At 33.7% G+C, this 25,605-nt stretch overlaps 2 protein-coding genes and 1 long non-coding RNA gene across 3 annotated transcripts; all 3 read left to right on the top strand.

Moving 5' to 3' along the window:
• Positions 1 to 76: 76 nt before the first annotated feature.
• Positions 77 to 7,996, top strand: LOC139492348 (uncharacterized). Its single transcript, XR_011656800.1, has 5 exons — positions 77 to 159; positions 1,097 to 1,225; positions 3,772 to 3,873; positions 4,817 to 4,945; positions 7,829 to 7,996. It is a non-coding gene; the product is annotated as an uncharacterized lncRNA (long non-coding RNA).
• Positions 7,997 to 8,570: 574 nt separating this feature from the next.
• LOC139492592 (uncharacterized) lies at positions 8,571 to 9,254 on the top strand. Its single transcript, XM_071280744.1, has one exon. The coding sequence runs from the start codon at positions 8,571 to 8,573 to the stop codon at positions 9,252 to 9,254; it is 684 nt and encodes a 227-aa protein (XP_071136845.1).
• Positions 9,255 to 13,048: 3,794 nt separating this feature from the next.
• LOC139493475 (kyphoscoliosis peptidase-like) lies at positions 13,049 to 23,510 on the top strand. Its single transcript, XM_071281883.1, has 6 exons — positions 13,049 to 13,175; positions 16,379 to 16,513; positions 18,616 to 18,694; positions 19,654 to 19,769; positions 21,447 to 21,563; positions 21,934 to 23,510. Exons 2-6 carry the CDS (start codon positions 16,455 to 16,457, stop codon positions 23,231 to 23,233), a joined length of 1,671 nt encoding a protein of 556 aa, XP_071137984.1. The 5' UTR covers positions 13,049 to 13,175; positions 16,379 to 16,454; the 3' UTR covers positions 23,234 to 23,510.
• Positions 23,511 to 25,605: the final 2,095 nt, after the last annotated feature.

Genomic DNA, 25,605 nt, shown 5'->3' with positions numbered 1-25,605 from the left:
TTGTGATGAATTGAAAGTACTATTTAAATGTAACAAAAATATGGCATCTTTTTTCAAAAATTAAAACAGGAAGGTAGAAGGATCTCATGTTTACTAGAAGTGGTGCGGTCGGATGAAAACAGCAAACAGAAAGTAGAAAAATGGAGTTTTGACATTGAGGTTGATTAAATTTTTATTCTTCGAGGCAAGGTGCCATTTTTTTTGCATGAAATCATAGTATAACATTACTAAATGCATGATATGTAGACTAAATATTTTTTCTATGAGCATTTTTGAAGATCAGCTGTTTTGCATGTAAGCCTATGGAGCAATCAATTACAAGACTGCAACCTGGGTAGTGATTTTTGGAATTTTTTTTCATGCTAAAAATGCAAATTTCCCAGGATGCTGCAACTGATTTACATATTCTGGGTACTATACTACCTCATGGTATTTTTAAAATGGATCCTCAGTGGAAAGTTGTGCAATTAGTAGGCTTAATTTCAAAAATTGATCAAAATGTCCAAAATTCCAAGGGTTGTCAATTTTGGTCGACAGTATTTTCGGTCAATCAAAGAGAAAGGGGTTTAACTCGTGGTCCAAAATATGGTCGCCTTAAAGTAAAGTGGCCAAATGGAAGAACAAAATTTTATCTGGCCCATAGATTCATGTTTATGTTACAAAATGATCTAACAGAGATGGCTGCGGATTTACATGTTTCGCACCTATGTCACAATAGTTTGTGTATAAATCCTGAACATTTGTCTCTAGAACCTCCCAATATAAATAATAGCAGACAAGTATGTAAACATTTAGTTCCACAAACCTGTCAGACACATGGAATGTACCCAGAATACATAATTTAGTTGCAGTAAGTAAGTAAAATACAGAAATATCACTTTGTATAAGAAAAATCAGCACGAGTTCTCCGTTTACTTGTTAAAGTCTTCTCTGAATCCAACAGATCTTTCTGATATGTCTCTTTTTCTACAGATTTTTCATCGTAAAGTTCAAATCTTTCAAGTTTCGAAACAGTTCGTTCATGTTTAACAACAGGATTTTTTTTACGCAACTGGCCATTATGGTGGTATTCATAAATTTCGTTTTCCCTTTTCAGTTGATGGATCGGACGTGAATTTGGAGAAAGTGGTACACCAAGAGCTTCACATTTTAAAACAGCTGATTCTCCAGGTCTATGATTAATTCTATGTGCAGTGGGGTGAATTCTAGCAGGAAAATTTCTCTGGTAGGTAATATCCTTAGGATTTGACTTATTATATCCTCTGTTTGTAGCTTCACATTTTTGGGTACTTGTTCCCAATCGCGTTTTCTCCAAGTTTTCCCTCCCAAATCTTATGTTCATACAGTCACGCACTAGTTTTTCATCATCCTCTGTCATATAAAGGCATCTGGCATGTTCAGGCAAGAACTCTTTTCCCCAGAAATCACTTTCTGTCCCTTTACAAATATACGAATAGGCACGGCATGTCTCTCCACAATGTCCTGTGTAACAGTCAATAATACAATCAGCTACATAACTTAGTCTATTTACAAGTTTATCCAATTTCCCAGCAGCCTCCTTGATTGCAAAGTTATATTCTACAGTGCATCTGTTGGTTAAATCCAAGGAAAATCTCCTGTGAATCTTCTCACGGTTTGCTTTCGTCCTTCCGTCAAACATGAATTCACTAAAAGCTGCCTTATCAATGCTCCGCAATTGTGTTGACGCCAAGTGTCGTGGGTCCCGCAAGTTTTCTGGTGTCAGGTTAACACTTTCACTATGTTTCTTGCTGAAACCTCTGGAGGCATGGCTGTCCCCATCTGTTGTTAATTGCCCAATAACTAGAGGCTGTTCATCTTCTGCTAATTGGTCTGCCAGTAATTCACCATACAATTCCTCATTACCAATAGAGTCCCATGGTTTTAGGTTTGCAGAACAGTGGCCTTGGTGTCCCGGACAAATTGCATTTTCCCCAGTTGACCTTAGATAGCTGGCTGTTTTGCAGAGCTTATTTGCACCATGTACAGCAATGATCTTCTTCCTAGCTGTCACATTTTCAACAATGGTGGTTGTTGCTTGTTTCCCAGGTTGAAACGGGGTCCTCGTTCGAGATCCAAACAGCGGATTGTTGTATCGAGTGTCACATTCTGCTGGTATCGGTGTGTCAGTTGGGAACCCTGACCGCTCCAATGCTTGTTTTACAATTTGTCGCTGCTGTTTCATATCTTCCCTGTTTATATCGACCAACCTATCACCACATTCATTGGATTGTCTCTGCATGTCGGTCCTTGAAGGAGCTGGATGGCTAACGGTACGCATCAATTGGCACCATGCAGTATTTGAAATACCTGTATCTGCAAGTCCAATTTGCAACCTTCTGTTGGGAGCACCTGCTTTCCTGCCCTTTTTTCCTTCCTCCCCTATCTCCTCATACAAGGGGTACATCAAGGACTCGTATTTACACAGGGTACAAACCACTTTTTCTCTCCAACACATGGTTCTCTGCTCTTCGGCATCATAATCAAATTGAAAGTTCCCATAACAGCCTGGTGACTGCTCCAAATGTTCATGAAAGGCTCTAGTGAATAGTTTACAGGTTCTATCTGCATGCAAAAACCTATAGGTGTTCCTATCTCCTCTGATTAAGTTGTCTGTATATCTTTCAAACACACTGGATTCCCCAGGCTTTGGTCTCAGTACAGATATTACTTTTGAGTTTTTTGAGTTATCTACCTTGGTTACATTTTCCTTCAAAATTGTCAAGGCTTTGTCATTCAAACTTTCTTCTTTGGTCTTGCCAGCATCTGGCCTGACATATTTCTTTCTAATTTCAGTCTTTTCATCCCACTCAACAACAGGAATTAGTCTCCTATCATCATCTCCCTTCTTAAACGGTACACTTTTGGACTTACTTGTATATGGCATCTTTGAACTCTGATGCCTATTTTGAAAATTCTTCTGAATTTATACTTTTCTAACATCATCAATCAACTGTGTCAAAAGTCAAAACACCACAAAAATGCACCTGATTGCATATAAATGCCAGATATTACAGCCTCTTAGAACCTTAGGGATGATAATGACAATTCAATAGAATTCCACCACATGACATTAAAGACCCAATTCTAACCTAGGTGTGAAGTACCAAAAAACCATCAAGCAGTCAAAAGAACCTACACACATTCTGCTACACAGAGTCATCTAATTATGAAGAATTAAAACTAACACCAAGAAAACAATCTAACTTTTATTTGATAAAAAGCAACTTTTTTACAATACAGTAATTAAAGATACATAAAAATTACATATTATTAAAATATACAGTTTCTTCTTTAATAATTAGTAAGATCAATATATAATGAACAAAAATATCACACATTGAGCTTAAAATCTTCTATAGAAAAAATTTATAAGCACAAACTAGAGTTGACCCTATAGTTAAAAAAAGAAAAAAAATCTGAAATATCCCAAAAAGGGTACAAGTCTAAAAAATGAAATTTTAGCCGCAATTTAATAGTAATACAAAAATAATTTGGCATACAAGTCAGAATATGGTTCTTCTTTCTTAAATAATTTTTTAGTAATTTTCCGAGCAATGTGGAATCGGTTGTAGGTACCAGTCTTGTATTACATTTTCAATTTCCGGTGCATGTCAAAACATGGAGGGTAATAAAATAGTCCCAATTTTTCTGAATTTTTTTCTGCACTGCCTATTAACTGTTTAATTAAAACTTTGTGATGAATTGAAAGTACTATTTAAATGTAACAAAAATATGGCATCTTTTTTTCAGAAATTAAAACAGGAAGGTGGAAGGATCTCATGTTTACTAGAAGTGGTGCGGTCGGATGAAAACAGCAAACAGAAAGTAGAAAAATGGAGTTTTGACATTGAGGTTGATTAACTTTTTATTCTTCGTGGCAAGGCGCCATTTTTTTTGCATGAAATCATAGTATAACATTACTAAATGCATGATATGTAGACTTAATATTTTTTCTATGTAGTATTTTTGAATAAAAAAATTTTGAAGATCAGCTGTTTTGCATGTAAGCCTATGGAGCAATCAATTACAAGACTGCAACCTGGGTAGTTATTTTTGGAATTTTTTTTCATGTTAAAAATGCAAATTTCCCAGGATGCTGCAACTGATTTACATATTCTGGGTACTATACTACCTCATGGTATTTTTAAAATGGATCCTCAGTGGAAAGTTGTGCAATTAACAGGCTTAATTTCAAAAATTGATCAAATGTCCAAAATTCCAAGGGTTGTCAATTTTGGTCGACATTATTTTCGGTCAATCAAAGAGAAAGGGGTTTAACTCGTGGTCCAAAATATGGTCGCCTTAAAGTAAAGTGGCCAAATGGAAGAACAAAATTTTATCTGGCCCATAGATTCATGTTTATGTTACAAAATGATCTAACAGAGATGGCTGCGGATTTACATGTTTCGCACCTATGTCACAATAGTTTGTGTATAAATCCTGAACATTTGTCTCTAGAACCTCCCAATATAAATAATAGCAGACAAGTATGTAAACATTTAGTTCCACAAACCTGTCAGACACATGGAATGTACCCAGAATGCATAATTTAGTTGCAGTAAGTAAGTAAAATACAGAAATATCACTTTGTATAAGAAAAATCAGCACGAGTTCTCCGTTTACTTGTTAAAGTCTTCTCTGAATCCAACAGATCTTTCTGATATGTCTCTTTTTCTACAGATTTTTCATCGTAAAGTTCAAATCTTTCAAGTTTCGAAACAGTTCGTTCATGTTTAACAACAGGATTTTTTTTACACAACTGGTGGTATTCATAAATTTCGTCTTCCCTTTTCAGTTGATGGATCGGACGTGAATTTGGAGAAAGTGGTACACCAAGAGCTTCACATTTTAAAACAGCTGATTCTCCAGGTCTATGATTAATTCTATGTGCAGTGGAGTGAATTCTAGCAGGAAAATTTCTCTGGTAGGTAATATCCTTAGGATTTGACTTATTATATCCTCTGTTTGTAGCTTCACATTTTTGGGTACTTGTTCCCAATCGCGTTTTCTCCAAGTTTTTCCTCCCAAATCTTATGTTCATACAGTCACGCACTAGTTTTTCATCATCCTCTGTCATATAAAGGCATCTGGCATGTTCAGGCAAGAACTCGTTTCCCCAGAAATCACTTTCTGTCCCTTTACAAATATACGAATAGGCACGGCATGTCTCTCCACAATGTCCTGTGTAACAGTCAATAATACAATCAGCTACATAACTTAGTCTATTTACAAGTTTATCCAATTTCCCAGCAGCCTCCTTGATTGCAAAGTTATATTCTACAGTGCATCTGTTGGTTAAATCCAAGGAAAATCTCCTGTGAATCTTCTCACGGTTTGCTTTCGTCCTTCCGTCAAACATGAATTCACTAAAAGCTGCCTTATCAATGCTCCACAATTGTGTTGACGCCAAGTGTCGTGGGTCCCGCAAGTTTTCTGGTGTCAGGTTAACACTTTCACTATGTTTCTTGCTGAAACCTCTGGAGGCATGGCTGTCCCCATCTGTTGTTAATTGCCCAATAACTAGAGGCTGTTCATCTTCTGCTAATTGGTCTGCCAGTAATTCACCATACAATTCCTCATTACCAATAGAGTCCCATGGTTTTAAGTTTGCAGAACAGTGGCCTTTGTGTCCCGGACACATTGCATTTTCCCCAGTTGACCTTAGATAGCTGGCTGTTTTGCAGAGCTTATTTGCACCATGTACAGCAATGATCTTCTTCCTAGCTGTCACATTTTCAACAATGGTGGTTGTTGCTTGTGTCCCAGGTTGAAACGGGGTCCTCGTTCGAGATCCAAACAGCGGATTGTTGTATCGAGTGTCACATTCTGCTGGTATCGGTGTGTCAGTTGGAAAACCCTGACCGCTCCAATTAGGAGATAACTGTATCGTATTTTTAGCTCCGACGGCATCAAGTGGGGATTTGATGGTCGCAAATTAAGTTTACTGGCGACGCGTTAGCGGAGACAGTAAACGGGTATTTGCGACCATCAAATCCCAAATTGATGCCGTCGGAGCTTAAAATACAATATTGTTATCTCCATTCTAATGAAACTGACAGAAAACAACGTTAAAACATGTATTTAAAATCTGTCATATGCCGTCTGCGCTTGCGCGTACGTCCCATAGCATCAATTGTCAATTGATGCCATGTAAGAAAGTGACGTTATCCAATCAAAATGAACGTTACAAACGTTGTTGCATTAGAATGCTTGTTTTACAATTTGTCGCTGCTGTTTCATATCTTCCCTGTTCATATCGACCAACATATCACCACATTCATTGGATTGTCTCTGCATGTCGGTCCTTGAAGGAGCTGGATGGCTAACGGTACGCATCAATTGGCACCATGCAGTATTTGAAATACCTGTATCTGCAAGTCCAATTTGCAACCTTCTGTTGGGAGCACCTGCTTTCCTGCCCTTTTTTCCTTCCTCCTCTATCTCCTCATACAAGGGGTACATCAAGGACTCGTAATTACACAGGGTACAAACCACTTTTTCTCTCCAACACATGGTTCTCTGCTCTTCGGCATCATAATCAAATTGAAAGTTCCCATAACAGCCTGGTGACTGCTCCAAATGTTCATGAAAGGCTCTAGTGAATAGTTTACAGGTTCTATCTGCATGCAAAAACCTATAGGTGTTCCTATCTCCTCTGATTAAGTTGTCTGTATATCTTTCAAACACACTGGATTCCCCAGGCTTTGGTCTCAGTACAGATATTACTTTTGAGTTTTTTGAGTTATCTACCTTGGTTACATTTTCCTTCAAAATTGTCAAGGCTTTGTCATTCAAACTTTCTTCTTTGGTCTTGCCAGCATCTGGCCTGACATATTTCTTTCTAATTTCAGTCTTTTCATCCCACTCAACAACAGGAATTAGTCTCCTATCATCATCTCCCTTCTTAAACGGTACACTTTTGGACTTACTTGTATATGGCATCTTTGAACTCTGATGCCTATTTTGAAAATTCTTCTGAATTTATACTTTTCCAACATCATCAATCAACTGTGTCAAAAGTCAAAACACCACAAAAATGCACCTGATTGCATATAAATGCCAGATATTACAGCCTCTTAGAACCTTAGGGATGATAATGACAATTCAATAGAATTCCACCACATGACATTAAAGACCCAATTCTAACCTAGGTGTGAAGTACCATAAAACCATCAAGCAGTCAAAAGAACCTACACACATTCTGCTACACAGAGTCATCTAATTATGAAGAATTAAAACTAACACCAAGAAAACAATCTAACTTTTATTTGATAAAAAGCAACTTTTTTACAATACAGTAATTAAAGATACATAAAAATTACATAATATTAAAATATACAGTTTTTTCTTTAATAATTAGTAAGATCAATATATAATGAACAAAAATATCACACATTGAGCTTAAAATCTTCTATAGAAAAAATTTATAAGCACAAACTAGAGTTGACCCTATAGTTAAAAAAAGAAAAAAAATCTGAAATATCCCAAAAAGGGTACAAGTCTAAAAAATGAAATTTTAGCCGCAATTTAATAGTAATACAAAAATAATTTGGCATACAAGTCAGAATATGGTTCTTCTTTCTTAAATAATTTTTTAGTAATTTTCCGAGCAATGTTGAATCGGTTGTAGGTACCAGTCTTGTATTACATTTTCAATTTCCGGTGCATGTCAAAACATGGAGGGTAATAAAATAGTCCCAATTTTTCTGAATTTTTTTCTGCACTGCCTATTAACTGTTTAATTAAAACTTTGTGATGAATTGAAAGTACTATTTAAATGTAACAAAAATATGGCATCTTTTTTCAGAAATTAAAACAGGAAGGTGGAAGGATCTCATGTTTACTAGAAGTGGTGCGGTCGGATGAAAACAGCAAACAGAAAGTAGAAAAATGGAGTTTTGACATTGAGGTTGATTAACTTTTTATTCTTCGTGGCAAGGTGCCATTTTTTTGCATGAAATCATAGTATAACATTACTAAATGCATGATATGTAGACTAAATATTTTTTCTATGTAGCATTTTTGAATAAAAAATTTTTGAAGATCAGCTGTCTTGCATGTAAGCCTATGGAGCAATCAATTACAAGACTGCAACCTGGGTAGAAGAGAAAGACCGTGATGTAACTAGATGTTTTTAGTTTTCCGATCCTACAGACTCTACAAGTCCGCTCTCAGTTTACCGATTCAAATCCGTCTTATTTGGAGCTACCTGTTCTCCATTTATTTTAAATGCCGTTGTTCAAAAGCACCTAAGTGAAATACATGTGAATGGACTGATGCTATACAGAAGGATCTTTACGTTGACAACATAATTTCAAGTTTTCCAGCCGAGAGCCAATTACTACAATATTTTGACACATCTCGTACCTTATTTAAAAAAGCGGGTTTTAATTTACGCTCTTGGGTATCAAACAACAAGACTTTACAAGATCGTGCAACGTCAGAAAATGTACTTGATAATGACAAACTTTATTAGGTACTAGGTATTAGGACTTAGATGGAATACAGACAAGGACACGCTTACTTTCGCAAAACAGGAATACGTCGAAATGGAGGATCATTTGATTACAAAGCGTGAAATTCTTAGACAATCTTCAAAAATATACGACCCTCTAGGAATTATAAGTCCGATAACAGTAAGGAGCAAAATGTTCATGCAGACCCTATGGGAGAAAAAACTGGATTGGGATGAACCGTTATCGTCAGAAACTATAATGGAATGGAAAGAAATTCAACGAGACACAAAAGAATGTATAGAGACTGAAATATTAAGACCGTATTTCAAAGAAAGGAGATCAACGGAAGATATTTCACTACACATATTCACAGATGCAAGTTTAAAGGTGTATGGAGCATGTGCATATGTAGTTTGCGGGGACCAGTCTACGTTGATTATGTCTAGAAACAGACTTGCCCCATTGAAAAACATGACAATTCCGAAACTTGAGCTCATGGCAGCAATGATAGGGAGTAGATTACTGAAACATTTGAAGTCATATATCAGCTTTTCACAAGCAACACTTTGGAGTGACAGTCAAATTACACTGAGTTGGTTAATGACTAAGAAACAAGTACCGATTTTCGTCAAAAACAGAGTTGCGGAAATAAATCAGCTTACGCATGGATTTTCCTGGAGATACTCTCCGACTGATTCAAACCCCGCAGACTTACTTTCAAGAGGTAATGACAGCTGTGAATGGATGATGGATGAAAGGCCCCGGATGGATTGTTGATACTGCAAAATGGCCTCAGTGGAAAAAAGAAGAAGCTCTAATATATACAACTCTAACCAAAGATAACTTATCAACAAACACAAACGATACAGCGACAAGTATTACAGTGGGAATAAATAAAACCATGGATATAGATAGGTATGGAGCGTACCAGAAACTTTTGAATGTTGGTTTAGAAGAAAAAGACCGCGATGTAACTAGATTTTTTTTGATTTTCCGATCCTACAGACTCTACAAGTCAGCTCTCAGTTTACCGATTCAAATCCGTCTTATTTGGATCCGGAGCTACCTGTAAATGTAGAGGAAATTCAGATAGCATCCGTTGCTTGGATACAGGATTCACAGCTTCGAATTTACCCGGATGTGTTTCACAGTTTACAACAGAAAACGTCAAAAAATAATCTTGTAAAGCAGTTGAAATTGTACCTGGACGAGAAAAGGTTAATACGTTGTGGCGGACGTTTAAACAACGCACCTATTGCCGCTTCAGCCAAGTTCCCGATATCATTGCCAAATAAGGATACATTATCAACTCTAATTATAATGGATGCCCACAATAGACTACTTCACTCTGGATAAGAAAGTACTGTCACTTCTTTACGACAGTTTTACTGGATTCCACCAATCCGACAATATGTGAAAACAATTATTCACAAATGTGTTACTTGCCGAAAGGTTACAGGAAGACCGTAGGCTACTCCGGACCCGCCGCCTCTACCAGCAGACAGACTAAGAGATTCGCCGCCGTTTACTGTAACAGGCGTTGACTTTACTGGTGCATTGAGCATCAAAACTAAAAATGAAGTTGGAGGAAAAGCGTACATTTGCCTATTTACTTGTGCGAATACAAGGGCCGTACTCCTAGAAATTGTAGAAGATCTTACAGAAGAGACGTTTATTTTAGTGTTTCGCCGATTTACTAGCAGGAAGTCATTACCAAAAATCATGATATCAGATAATGGTACAACCTATGTAGCTTCGGCAAAGAAAATAGAGTTTCTGACCAAGTCACCGTTTTTAAATGAACAATTAAATTCGTATGGAACAGTATGGAAGTTTATACCGAAACGTGCACAATGGTACGGTGTTTGGTGGGAAAGATTAATAGGTTTGACAAAAAACTGTATAAAAAAAGTTTTAGGAAAGGCATTTGTGAGTTTACGTGTACTTGAAACTATCGTCACAGAAGTGGAAGCTATTCTTAATGATCGTCCGTTGACGTACCTATCATCGGATCCAACGGATAATGAACCATTGACACCCTCACATTTACTCTACGGAAGAAGAATTACGATTTTACCGTACACCGGAACTTTAGATGGAAACATTGAAAATTCAAAAACCTTAACACACCAAAAAAAACCTTAACACACCAAAAAAAACCTAAGCATCATCTAATAAATTGTTACAGATTCAAAATCATATCATTGACAATTTCTGGACAAGGTGGAAACGTGAATACCTTACATCACTTAGAGAACAACATCGAACTAAAGGAGTGGACACACAGAATATTAATATTGGAGAGGTAGTTCTAATACATGATGAAACTTCAAGAACAACTTGGAATATAGGGATCATCGACAAATTGATTCAAGGACGAGATGGGTTTAGCAGATCAGCTATTTTACGGACTAAAAATGGTCAAAAGTCTAGACCTATTAGCAAGTTATATCCTCTAGAACTAACATCTAATGAATACACAGGACCGTGTGATGAAATACTACCCGCCAGACGAGCGAAGACCGATGCAAAGGAAAAGATAAAGATGTGGACCAAATGAGACTATCGTATAATTTTATGAACTGTTAAATGTAAAATAATTTTATTTTATCCGTGCTCATGATCAAAGACAGTTAAAGCTATTCAAAGTTTTCAGAGACAGTAATTCAAAGTGAAATTTTCATATTTTATTTTCATTTTATTGTAATTAAATTCATTTGCGGGCACCCAGAATGTTAAGAATTGCATATGAGGTGTTCCCGCTACCACTCTATATAAAAATGACGTCACCGTTGTTGTGACGTTAGCTTTTCAGAGTTCAATACAAGTATCATTGCAAGCAGACGTTCTTATTTACTAAGCCTTAATGTGTGTCCGAAACAACCACTCTACGATAAAACCATAGCCAATTATGTTAAACGCCATTTACTTTCATTCAGATTTTCAATAATTTATTATTGAATGTAACGTTTGAACAAAGACGATATTTAAATCAATTCTTTCTCTTATAAAAATCTTCTGAAAAGTACACTAATTGAATGTATTGTCTCCTCTTACTCTATTTCGCTGACAGCTTTTCTTTAGCAGCAAGTGACCTTAACCATGGTATCTTTCAATAGGAATCAGGCAATGGGACAGCGTAAGCGCGAAAGGGAAAATCTTGACCAAAGACAAAGTAAACAATCGTTGAAGGACTGAAGTATTCACTTATTCTGAAAAACTCAAATCAATTCACAATTACATGTATAAGGCTAAAATTGGATAATGCGTTTGTGAATTTGGTAAATGTCATAAGTCTTGTATAACAGATACAAAGCAAAACTTATATAGATTGTACATGTACAATAAACTGACTTCATTCAGGAACTTCTTAGGAAGAAAGATAAGAAGTTAGCAATATCCTTAATCTCTACTTTCCACTATATAGATGACGTTCTTTCACTAAATAATTCAAAATTCGGTGACTATGTTGAACGCATTTATCCAATCGAACTAGAAATAAAGGATACAACAGATACAGTAAAGTCGGCCTCATATCTTGATTTACATCTAGAAATTTACAATGAGGGTCGGTTGAAAACAAAACTTTAAGACAAAAGAAATGATTTCAGCTTTCCAATTGTGAACTTTCCATTTCTAAGTAGCAACATTCCAGCAGCACCTGCATACGGGGTATATATCTCCCAATTGATACGATATTCCCGTGCTTTCATTTCCTATCATAATTTTCTTGATAGAAGGTTGCTTAAACCAAGAGTTTCAAAGGTGAAGTTGAAATCATCCCTTCGTAAATTTTACGGACGCCATCACGAGTTGGTTGACCGTTATGGAATAACCATGTCACAGATGATATGGGATATGTTCCTTACGTCGTCATTACAATTTCCTTCCCTTTCATGAATGTGACCTACCGAATTAGACTATTTACCGGATTTGTAATAACATAAGCAACACGACGGGTGCCACATGTGAAGCACGATCTGCTTAACTACTAGAACACCTGAGATCACCCCTAGTTTTTGGTGGAGTTCGTATTACTTATTCTTTAGTTTTCTATGTTGTGTCATGTGTTCTATTGTCTTTCTTCTTTCATTTGTAGCCAGGCGTTGTCAGTTTTATTTCGATTTATGAGTTTGACTGTCCATTTGGTATCTTTCGTCCCTCATTTGAACAATAAAATCGAATAGAAAGTAGCTTAGTTTTGGACCATTCATAGGAATTGAAACAAATCAAAATTTGTTCTCATGCATGTTAACACCTCTATTCAAAATAAAAGACTAAACCGATAAAATTCAATAAGGAACCTTTTTTAACTATTGAAATCTATATTTACCGGTTTTACAAAAACTTCCTCAATTTTTTGTTCCTACATAATTTATTGTTTTACAGCTGGGAACAAGATATCATGGCTGATTATAAATACATGGTTGCTAAGGAAGTCAAACTATCATCAAAAATTGTATATATCGCAACGTTATCAGTTAAATTATATGTCATGCAATTTGTCGACTAAACTTGTACAGGTATGATTACAACCAATAAATATTTTATTTTTCATTTGTTTTATGTAACTTATTTCATGTGACTGTATATTTGTAACAAAATAAATTTAAATGCCAAGCGTTGTCATTTAAAAACATGTACTTATATTAGTACTTATTTGTGTTAAATGGAGTGGTGCTTCCAATCTTTATAAAGGTAAATAAATTTTTTGGTAGTATATCCGTATCTTATAATTACAAAGTAAAATATGCAAATGCATTTAGCTATAACGGTATATATTTTACTTAAAATATTAGTACTTATTTATCTGACATATAGTGGTGTTTCCAATCTTTATAAAGGTAAATAAATTATTGTGTAGTATATATCCGTACTTATCATTTGATTTTGTAATTTGATTAGGGACTTTCAGTTTGAATTTTCCTCAGAGTATAGTATTTTTGTTATTGTACGTTTTGATAAAATTGAAAGGATTTTGAATAAAAATTGGCCTAATGTGAAGGTAATTTCCTTGGGGAAGTTGGTCTCATATCTTTCATTTCAACATTAATACCCACATATGATTCAAACTATCTTAATTATAAGAAGACAAACTTCCTTAAATAATACAATTATTTATAAGACAATCAATGGGCGGATGGATGGCGGTTTAATGTACAGTAGCGAATTAAATGCTATTCCGGACAAACACATGATTATGTGATATGTTATACATATACTATTCTTTGAACTATACCGACAAGAGACAACTGAGGCGAATCTATTAGACAATCCATGTCCTAAAAATAACATGAACTGTGAAATGGAGTAATTTTAAATATATTTTTCTTCTAAATAATGATTATTTGGTTTGAATGGTTCAACTTGAATTTGAAATATAATTTTATGTCCGTCGTATAACAGGCATTTTAGATAAACTATGACACATATAACAGTTAAAAAAGGATGTATATGTACACAACAAGGCAATACAATAAAAACAAATGTTAAATCTACTAGAAATGAACCGGTGAGAAGTTTATTATCCAAAAAAAAATCACTTTTAATTTAATAATTTTTATTTTTATAGTTGAATGTTGTACATTATGTTAACGTTAACTTAAGTAGACAACGATCGTAATAATAATGTAAGCAAGATTCGCTCACTTTTTAAACATGCTAAAGAAAATGAAGAAAGAATAAATGCACCAAAAGTACAAAATTGTTACTAAGGGGAAAATCAAATACAATCAGTCGAAGAAAGTTGGACAATACTATGATCAAGAATTCGAAACAACGCACATTATTTAACAAAAGATTGCACAAAAACGCATTACCGATCCAACAAGAATTCAAACAAATACTGGATTGGACAAGGAAAACAATTGAACACAAAGTGCATAATAAGTAGAAATTCGGGATTGTAGTAACTACAAAAAGTTGATCTGTAAAAATGAATTTTGTATTTACATTCAGACTCAAACTATGTATAACATAAAGACAAATTACAAATCGAACATAATAAATGACAAATAATTAGTAAACTAAAAACAAAAATGTTCATTCTATAGATTACAAAACTGTGTATGTACTCATTTACATGAGTGAAGACAGTTTCGTGCTCAATCAGGATAATATGCTAAATAAAACTAACAGTTATACAAATTAAATGATAACGTCCTTTTTCAGTACAAATGAGCTGCGATAAAACATATAGAAATGTATTTCTTTCTCAATACAGCAAAAACACTCTTAATACATCTACATATTAAATGATGATATTCGTCACCACCAGATTCATAAAAACAAAAACAAAATGGCTGTTGTACCATCGACAAGTTTATATAGAATTTTTAGATTGCAAGTTTTCTTTGAAATCAAGATTCAAAGTCATCATTGAGCTTAAAACAACTCATATTTGTGCACTTACATATATTGTCAAACGATAAAATCTATATTTTACAACTCCGACTAGACTTTACTTTTAAAACTAATACATTGATTATATCTGATGAAAATTCAAAACGAAAAATCAATAATCAATAACGAATTAAAAAGCTCAAAACACATCAAACGAATAGATAATTTATAATCAATTTGGAAAGTCGTTAAATAATGTTTTAACTAGTCTCGTGGTGAAAATTATAACGACTAAAGAATGTTGTTTAAAAATAAATTTGAATATTCAACTAATATCTTTGTTTTTAATTTCTAGCTTTCAAATACTAAACGATATCATAATTTATCAGACATGAGTGTTACTTATACTACCTTCCTAATTCTTCATTCATCATAACGTTTTGGGAGTTCCATCTCAGATTTCAAATTCTTGTTTTGGATTGTAAATGAACTTATTTCAAAATCATATATGTTTTATCCGTACAAAAGATATTCAAATAGTTAAAACTTTAAATTTCCAGGAAAATGTAAATTCCTAATTTTTGTGTATACAACAAAAAGAGCTTTTGTTTGCAAGTTTGTGTTTTGGACCTATAAAAGTACCACTTATAATCTTTAAAAAGAGAGGTACAAGATGTCTTAGAGATATTTACAAATCGAAAATAATCTGACAACGCCATATCTAACAAAGAAAGAGACTAACAGACGAATAGACGAACATACAAACTACAATACACAAACACAACACTAGAAAACTAAAGACTGAGAAACAAAAACTCCGTCAAAAACTAAGAGTAATCCCCGGTGCTCACAGATTCTGCTCCACATGTGACACCTGTCGTGTTGCTTATTCAAGTACAAAACCGGTGAAAACGTTAACTCAGTTACAATGTTATTGTTATATACATATACACATTCATGGCTCTACAATATATCAATACCTATATCTTGGCATTGCATAAGGTCATGTTTTTCTCTGACTGTTTATGACGTCTTTGCTTAAATCTATTGGATGTTGGATGTGGCTGATTGATTATTTTGTCTTAGATGCATGATTATTTGTATTAGTTGTTATTCACTTTGAACTAGCTTTCAATAACTGCTAGTACTCTTAGATCTGTTCTTGGTGTCTTTTTGTTGTTCGGATGAACATGTACCCGTCCACGTCTACTTGTGTTTTTGTTAAATTTATTTTTATCCATCTGATGAGTAAAGCCTTTTTCAACTGATTTTATAGTTTGTTGTTTTGTTGTACTGTAACACTCAGGTAATGGGGAGGATTAGCGCCTTCAAACTAGTTTAACCCCGCCACATTTTTTATTTGCCTGTACCAAGTCAGGACCCTGTAACTCTGTGGTTGTCGTTTATTGCTGTATTATAAATTTGTTTTATGATCAATATTTTGTACATAAATTAGGCCTTAAGTTTTTGCGTTTGTCAGTATAAATAAGACATATTTAAATACAATTGATAATCGTTATTTCAATTAACTTTACCGCTTAATTGTATATCTTACACAGTGAATCAGATACGGCAGATCGGTGCATTGAATGAAGTGCTGATTGAGTATAGCTCCATTTAAATGCAATCGTAAAAATGGGATGCTGTTTCTCAAAATCAACGATACAACCAGTTACTGTAGATCAAAGTCAAAAGTAAGTTATTTAAGAATTATTTCATGGCAGCCGTAAATGTGTTTTCATTTAACCATGGTTTTGGCATTTATATTCGATTATTTAACCCTGAGCGTTAGTTGTTCGTTACAATCATTTTCTTTTTCTTTGTATGATAAATAATCATGTCCACCCCTGTATGTCTGACTTTGTTACGAGCTTTATTGCGTTCTTTTTCAACCCTTTTTACAGTTTTCATTCCATCAGGGTACCTCTGGTTTATTATTTTTCCTCCTTTTCTTAGAATGGGTGTGCTCATCAGCAATTTTAATGATAGTGTTAGAGAGATGAGTACATAATTCATTAATATTGTCGGTAACCATGCTCTCACTTTCTTGTTAATGAAATGAGCTGGCGAACGCATCCCGATCAGCTTTTTATAGTTCCAAATCAACCCTTGTTCGCTATGATGAGGTTTGATTCAATGTTAATTGAATTACAAAATGGTCATTACCATATCAGGATTCATTATCTACTGTCCACGTTAATTTCCGTGCTAGCTGCACACTATACATTGATATATCAATACATGACAATTGTAGATCAGAGGGGTTTTGTCTAATACCTGATCCATCATTTAAAACTATAATATTATTGTTTCTAATAGCATTGTGCAATGAGTTACCTATAGTGTCAGTTATATTACTTCCTCATAGATATAATGATGAGCATTATAGTCACCACAGATAATAAATGTACCTTCAATTTGATTCAAGGGATTTATATAATCATCTTCTTTTGTGTCTGTTGATGCATCATATAGGCTTATAATGTTGACCATGTCACTGTTTATTATTATTTGAGCAATAGAAGTTTTAAATTTTGAGGTTGTTTCTTTCTTAGTGTATGGGATGTATACTTGACATATATAGCTGTGCTGCCCCCTTTATACCATCTCTAACGGAGAAATATACATATGACGTCACTTTGTTTCGTTGCCATGCCGATAAAATTTCGCAGAATTTTCCTTTATTGAATACCTTGTAGTATACTTCAATTTGGCGTAAGATGAAACAGCCAGTTTTGTGGTTTTATACGCTTGCACTGAAAGTAGATTTACTGCGATTATACTGGCTGGCGATAAAAGGTCGTCGTATAAGAATAACGTATACAGTTCCAAAACAATAAACCAAAGGTAGAGGTATGCAAGAAGGTCAAGCTATGATCACTTATAACAATAAACCAACAATAAAGCTATACAAGACGATCAAGCTTTCTTCACTACATCAATAACCAATGGCAAAGGTATACAGGACGGTCAAGCTATGACCACTTAAAAACTTATTTTAAAGTAAAGCTATACAAGACGCTCAGGTTTTGATCACTACAACTATACACCAAAGCTAAACGTATACAAGTATATCAAGCTATGATCCCTAAAACAATATTCAAAGGTAAAGGTATACAAAACGGTCAAGCTATGTTCACTACAACAATAAATCAATGGTAAATGCATTAAATAATTCAATTAATCGAGCGGTGCTAGAAAGCATTCATAAAATAAAAGTAATGACATGAACTACATTTTGTATATTCAATTACTTAAAACGATTTACAATGCATACACACATGTATTCATATCCCTTTACATGATATATTTCCCCGTTCATTTCAATAGCCTAGACAATGGTTTTATGAGACTCATACGTTGTATACAGGTTACACGCCTAAATCCTACAATGTTAGAAAAAGCAAGTTTTCTATTGCAAATGTTTATCGTTCTCTCAGTTTAATCCGAGCATAATATGCTGAGACATCAATTACAAATTTCTTGAAAGTGACGTAGTCACTCAAAATTTCTGTTGGTTTTAATAACCCATATTTAGTTGTAAGAACTGTATGGAAACGCGCAAAAGTAAAGTACTAATCAATACCATAGGAACAAGCAATATAAACTTTGTATCATTCATGTAGTGAAAGTACCACGAAGCCAAAACAAAAATTCAGAGAAAGTTCAAGCAATTAGCAGAAATGAAACTTACATTTAATTGAATATAGAAAAATAAAATTGAGAAGAATACAGATCATCGAATAATACTACAGCAATTACTGTTATAAAACCATAAACAAATCTTTCATTTTAGTTTCAGATCTAAATATGTGTCCTCTGATCTGAAAATCACATATAATGACTTGAAATCAATAGACGATCATGCCTTGCAGGTATTAAACTATACTGAATTTATAAATGCGTTTAAGCTATTTAAAATGAATTTAGAGCAAGAACTGGAAAACAATTTAAATATGGAGTGCATGTCTGTCTTTTCTGATATAAACCATGTCAAACTGTAATAATACTTAACAAGTATATTCTTTGGTTGTGGCATGCATATCATTTAAGCCGTCGATGGAAAACCGACTGTCGTAAATCCTGTGCAAGTGGGGTTTACCCTCTACCGAAAATATTTCATCTGATTGAAATGATATCCGTAAGCGTGTAGGCAACACTATCAGTGACGACGAAAGTTTACACATCATGGATGATACCAATTTTTTTCTCTAACACCCTTATAGTCTAAATTATTGATATGATCATAAGCCACATTAATTTTGTGTTCCACTGACGTGTGTCTTCATTAACAAAACCATAAACAATATCACAACCAATGAATGCCCGATAAGACATTTCCTATGCCAAACGCAATCCATAGCATGTCTACATTTAGCTATCTGAGTAGATCAACGACAACTACATCAGTATTTGTGTTTACTATACACGTAATTATCATATATTTCCACTTGCTTTGAGTACAGGAAAATACGTGTCAGTCTCCTCGGGATAGCACGGCGCTGTCTGGTCAACATAGATTGCTAAATGCTGATTACATTCAACATAAGAAAGACCATTACCAAACACTGTCATTTCAAATACGACATAATTTTATACACATGGTAGATTTGTGTGTGTTTGAGAATCTTCGAATAACATATAGGAGCAAGGGTCACACTGATCCGAAATACGTATAGATTGTACCAGTTTCAAATTTTTATTTTATTACATGTTTTACATACAGTATTACTAGTTGGTTGCAATTTAAGTTATGTCTAAGACGAAAACAAATTATCGATTACTACAAATGCATATTTTTAATTTAGTTTAATTGAACAAATTATATCTGTAGACCCCCAAGTCTGCTGAAAACTCCATCAACGAACTTGCTGACTACCTAGCAAAACCTGCCAAAAGTGAACTAGAGACCATTCGATCTTTTTATGTTTGGATTTGTAATAATATAAGGTATGCATAATATGTAATCCTTGACTATGTTAAAGATGAACGGTAGGTATAGTTTAGTTCAACAAAAAAAAGCGAGAGAGAATTCCTTTTTTTTCTTTTTTCCCCCCAAAATAATATCTTTATTGCACTTTTCTTTGCTGTTTTGACAGTAGTTGGCCGAGTATCCCTGTGCATAAGTCACTGGATAACCAGGGAGTTTATTCAGTGAATTCATATTTAAGGATAGTTTGTTAGTTTTACAAATCATTGTTATTACATACATTTTTCAAAATATATTGTACCATGATTACGGAAATTGTACAGTTTTGTCCGGTTCTGTTCCTAAAGATTAAAACTTTGTGATAATTGAACTTAACCTTTTTGTTGAAAACCGTTAAAGCTGATTGATCAATTGTCCTGAACAATTTATGCGTTTTGTTGATTCTCACGAAAAACTTAAACTTTAGTTTAAAATTGTATGTGGTAAGTCTCGACATTCTCATTGAACATTCATTTGATTAATTATGCATACATGAGTTTGGAGACAACAAATTTGTACATTCGTTTTCAGTAAGCATGCTGTTTTGGTTTATTGCCACGTGTTCAGATGCATTATCAACAACTTTGGCTAAAATGTTCTATACATGAAAGTTTTTTATATCTAGCCATTCGTGATCATATGTATCTTTTTTTATAATTTAAAAATTTGCTGTTTTAGCATTAATATATTTGTTGATTTCGTATTTGTTTAAAAAGTCATTTATGAAAACTGCATAAGTTTCTCTGCCTTTTTGTTTATAGTTTGATATAGGAGTACTTTTATGAATTGAATATATTAAGATAGTTAGGAAGAGGTTTATATCGTGATACACAGGATCATGTATTTTATAGCCAGTAATAAAGTTTTGAAATTAAATATTGGACCCAATCTTGATTTTGCTTACAAGTACATATATTTTCTTCCAAAATTCCTGAAAGAATTGACATTCGAGAATTCCCTAAACCTCAGTCAAGTAAAACAGGTCACACATACTTGTATTTTGTATGTTCCATTGTAGTAATAATTGTTTACATGGGAGGATATAATGGAGTAATTTCCATCTTAACATTTTATGTTTGTTATTAATTGAATAAGTAAAAGTAAATTGTAGCACATTATTTCTTGGAGAATTCCAGCATTAGACATGTTAGATAGAGATAGTTAAATTCTCGAATTTTTGAGAACCGAGCCTCGTCCAGGTCTTTATAAATCGATCATTTAGCTATTGAGATTGGAAAAACTCCGATAACCCATAAATAACTATGATACATCCTGTTTGCCTATTGATTAACCAATATAATTTTTATTTTTGATAACTGGTATTCCATTCGAGTGCGTTCAACATCTCATTTTTCTACACATATAAGGATGCCAATTTTGTAACACCTTTAACGCACATTTCTATTTATCCCGAGAGCTAAAGGATGTGACGTACTTTAAACTACAACTACAGAGATATCGGAATAGACGACATCGCGTTGGTTAATTATTTTTAACAATGTGTCTAGATAGGGTTAGATTATAAATTGCCAGAGAAAATAATTTATACAGAGACAAATTATTGCATGATATTCTATTTGTACAAATAAATCAAGATTATTCATAATTCATACGAAGGTCTTTAAAATATTGAGATTTTCATTTACCTGTTCTTGTAGCTACAATGCAACAGCTTTCTTTAGTGGGACATCCGCAGTCACAGAACCTAGTGATGTATTAAAATCAAAAAGCAGTGTTTGTGAAGGATATGCCAGGCTCTTCCAAGCCCTTTGTGTGTATGTACAGCGTAAATATACTAAATTAGTCACGATGCACATAAAATGCTGTAATTCAATAATGTTAATTTCTGATTTTAAACACATAGTATTTAATCAAGTCATTGTATACAATTTATCACATCGTGTTAATTTTATAAATGTTCTTTGATTATGTTCACACAGTAAATTTTATATGTTTGCCTCAATCTCTTATCATGCTGATCATCATAATGTATACAACAAAAACAATAAAGGTTAATGATCGTAGTGTAGTGACCTACCTTAATATCAAATGAATGTTTGAATTTGGGGAATAAACATTTATCACAATCTTGTTCTATTTCCTGTTTTCGATGAACATATTAGTATATATAGCATTTTGTTTCAGGGCAAAGAACATAAAATGCCAAAAGATCAGTGGATTCTCGAAAGGGTATGGTCATCAGCTTGGAACTATCTTATCTCATCAAAACAAAACAGATCATGCTTGGAATATTGTATTCGTTTCTGGAAAATGGAGATTTATAGAGACGACATGGGGAGCTGGTCATATAGATAACAAAAGAACATTCGTAAAGAAATTTTCAAATTTCTATTTTTTAACAAAACCGGAACATTTCATAGAAGATCATTTTCCTTACATCAATAATGACGTAGAGGGAAGCAAGGAGTGGCAACTTCTTAGAAAACCGGTATCTCTTGAAGAATTTTCAAAAACTTTGAAAACAACACATGTTGCAAGAGAATGGGGTGTTATGTTTCCATCTTATACAAATGAGGTTGTCAAAGTTGACAGAAAGGCTTCAATATCAATGGAATCGAAACAAATCTCTTTGACAAATGTCAGTGTGAATCTTTATGGTAGTAGCAGAGAACTATGCAACGAATCTGTAGTAATAATTAAAAACAATAATTCAAATTACACAATTACCATCACACCAAGGAAAACCGGAAAGTATATGCTGCAGATATTTGGTACAGTTGATGAATCACAACATGTAATGCCTAATCTGACAGAGTATTCAATAGAATGTACGTCTATAGAGAACGAATTTATGCCTTATCCTGAACATGGTGGTTTCTATGGTCCGTCAAATAATTGTAAACTTCGAGGTTTTGCAAATTCCGAGTCGATTTCAGCTTTTCAAATATGTCAAAACGGCGAATTTGAATTAACAATGAAGACGAATAAGACATTTAAGTGTTCCGCAGATATATTTGAAACAGACGGAAGCAGAAGCTCAGATTTTGTCATGGTTGAACAATCGAATAATTCAGTTTGTGTAAGAGCACGTTTTGTAAGTAAGGGATACTACAAAATTACACTCTTTAGCGAGTTAGAAGGCAGCGACACATATAGTGAAGCAATGAATATTCTAGTTCTGAACAAAAAAGCAGCGACAATTCCAACTCCATTTCCTCAAACATACTCCACTACAGCTGAATACAATTGCCATCTTATCGAGCCGCTTGCACGTAATATCCCGTCCAATTCAAATGTTCGTTTTGTAATGTCTTCTCCTGTGATTCAAGAACTCTTAATCGATGGCAAGGTGTATAAAAAAGAAAATGATCAATTATGGGACATCACTTTAAAGACTAATGACTCAGGTGTCGTAACTGTATCCGCAAAAGCAGACAACAACGTAAACAGTTATTCCTACATATACCAATATGTGATAGATTGAAGTATTCACATATTCATTTATTTCAATTACATCTTAATACAATAGTAAAATTTATTTTTCTTAAAGGATCGTTGTTACTGCTCATGTACTATTCCAATATCCAATGTGACGTCCATATATCGTTTTGTAAACAAAACCGTGTTTTAATTAGCACAAAATATATGTGACACATGCGCAAAAACTTACTATTTACATTCCTGTTTTTTTTCATTTTTATATTGATAACATATATAAATACATGTATATTCTAGTTGCTAAAATAAAAGTTTGTGTACAAGCTAACGCCATTGGTAAATTATAGTCATATACAATGCCTACCCATGCTAAAATGAGCTTAGATCAAGACATGAAGAAAATATTTCGTAAATAGATTTCAAACGGTGATTTTTCTTTTTTTAATAAAACAGTAAGTTTCATGCGGGGCACATGTAAATCAGGTTATCAAGAAAACATATAATGTTTCTTTTTAAAATTATACGCATTCATGCAAACGAAATTGTTTTGACTGCGAAATATCAAACATAAATCATCCAATCTAAAATTTAGCTGGCGATCGAAAACAAACATTGAAATTACGCTTCCCTTGTTCCCTGTTTCATGACACCTCCCACGAATTCTTCGCTTTATTCATTATATCGTCCTTTTTGTGCTTCTTTGTTATATATTTGTTTTGTTCTGATGGAGATTGTGACACGGTATTGATGGCTGTATCCCTATTTTGACAATTTAACCTATTATGTCTGTTTTGTTCACGCATCGTTATAAATAAAATGGAATTTGATGCGACTGTCATACAAGTGAGAGGTTTAGCGCTATAAAACCAGGTTAAATTCACCAATTTCTACATTTGAGAATGTCTGTACCAAGTCAGGAATAGGACAGTTGCTGTCCATTCGTTTCATGTGTTTTATCATTTGAATTTGCGATTTGATTAGGGACTTTCCGTTTTGAATTTTCTTCGGAGTTCAGTATTTTTGTTATTTTACTATTTCTGTTACTTCAATCTGTTATGTATGACAGAGATTAATTACATTTTTGGATACATCTTAGAGCTTACAACGAATCTTGTAAAAAGTAAAATCACAAAAATACTGAACTCAGAGGAAAATCAATTCGGAAAGTCCATAATCACATGGCAAAATTAAATAACAAAACGCATCAAAAACGAATGGACAAGAACTGTCATATTCCTGACTTGGTACAGGCATTTTCAAATGTAATTTAGAGGATAAACATTTAGCCGTTCATGCCCTAAAACAGCAAAAGATACAATAGAGAAGTTATCGAAATTTGTATGTATAAAAAAGAAGATATAGTATGATTGCCAATGAGACAACTGTCCACAAAAGACCAAAATGACACAGACATTAACAAGTTGAACTATAGGTCGTTAAAAAAGGTACACGTACCAGCAAAGGAAGTGAAATATTATAAACACTTTTTCGTGCCACAGTTAAAAGCATTGAAAGATTATAAGTCTGTAGAAACAGTTGTACGGTGACCTATTGTTGTTAATGTCTGTGTCATTTTGGTCTCTTGTTGACAGTTGCCTCATTGGCAATCATTCCAAATCTTCTTTTTTGTATTTCCTGATAGGCTAAAGCTGGCTAAAAAAGCTGGCTTACAATGTATGTAACACTTTAGAACAAAAACAAAAAACAACTAACTTGACAATGTCATTGAAATTTATTAAAAAGTGTTTCTATTGTTAAAATATATCCTAAGTTATGTGCATTTAAACGTGGCCATGGATGTCGACGTTGAAAAAGGTATTAAATGGACATTGTTCTTGTTTTAAATGAGTTATACTTATTCTGTTGCCTTTTACGCCTCCAAACTATAGTTATCTTTTCAATGAAACTTAAATTGTTTTTTATCATTAGTGTTCCCATTTCTTGTTTATTTTTTTCATTTGATGTTAATCACAGTTTTTTAAAATGTACATGCATGTTGTCAAATATTATTGCATTTCACAATCTAAAATTGAATAAAATTCAGGAACTATTTGTTGTAGATTTTGTCATTTTTCACGTGTGTAAAGCAAGGGTATAGGTCACCGTGCTCTGGTAATCAGACAAAAAACGTAACACACTAGATTTAAACAACATTTCCGGAGCTTGATTCCATTAAATGTTGTATGCATTACTCATCTCAATGTTAATAAGTGTTATTTTTAAAAACCCCTATTGATCTTAACTATAATTTTAATTGGCAATGTTAATGTACACCACTTCATCCAAGGCTTTCATCGAATATCATGATATCTATCTTAAAAACAAGACTAAAGTTTTTCGTGATGTACAATATAGGTGACTGTTCGTTCTATTATTCTGTTTACATATACATGTATATAACCTACTTGACACCGTACT

This window comes from Mytilus edulis, chromosome 10 (assembly GCF_963676685.1).
Source record: "Mytilus edulis chromosome 10, xbMytEdul2.2, whole genome shotgun sequence".
Taxonomy (NCBI): Eukaryota; Metazoa; Mollusca; class Bivalvia; order Mytilida; family Mytilidae; genus Mytilus; species Mytilus edulis.
This window is presented reverse-complemented; position numbering and strand designations above follow the sequence as displayed.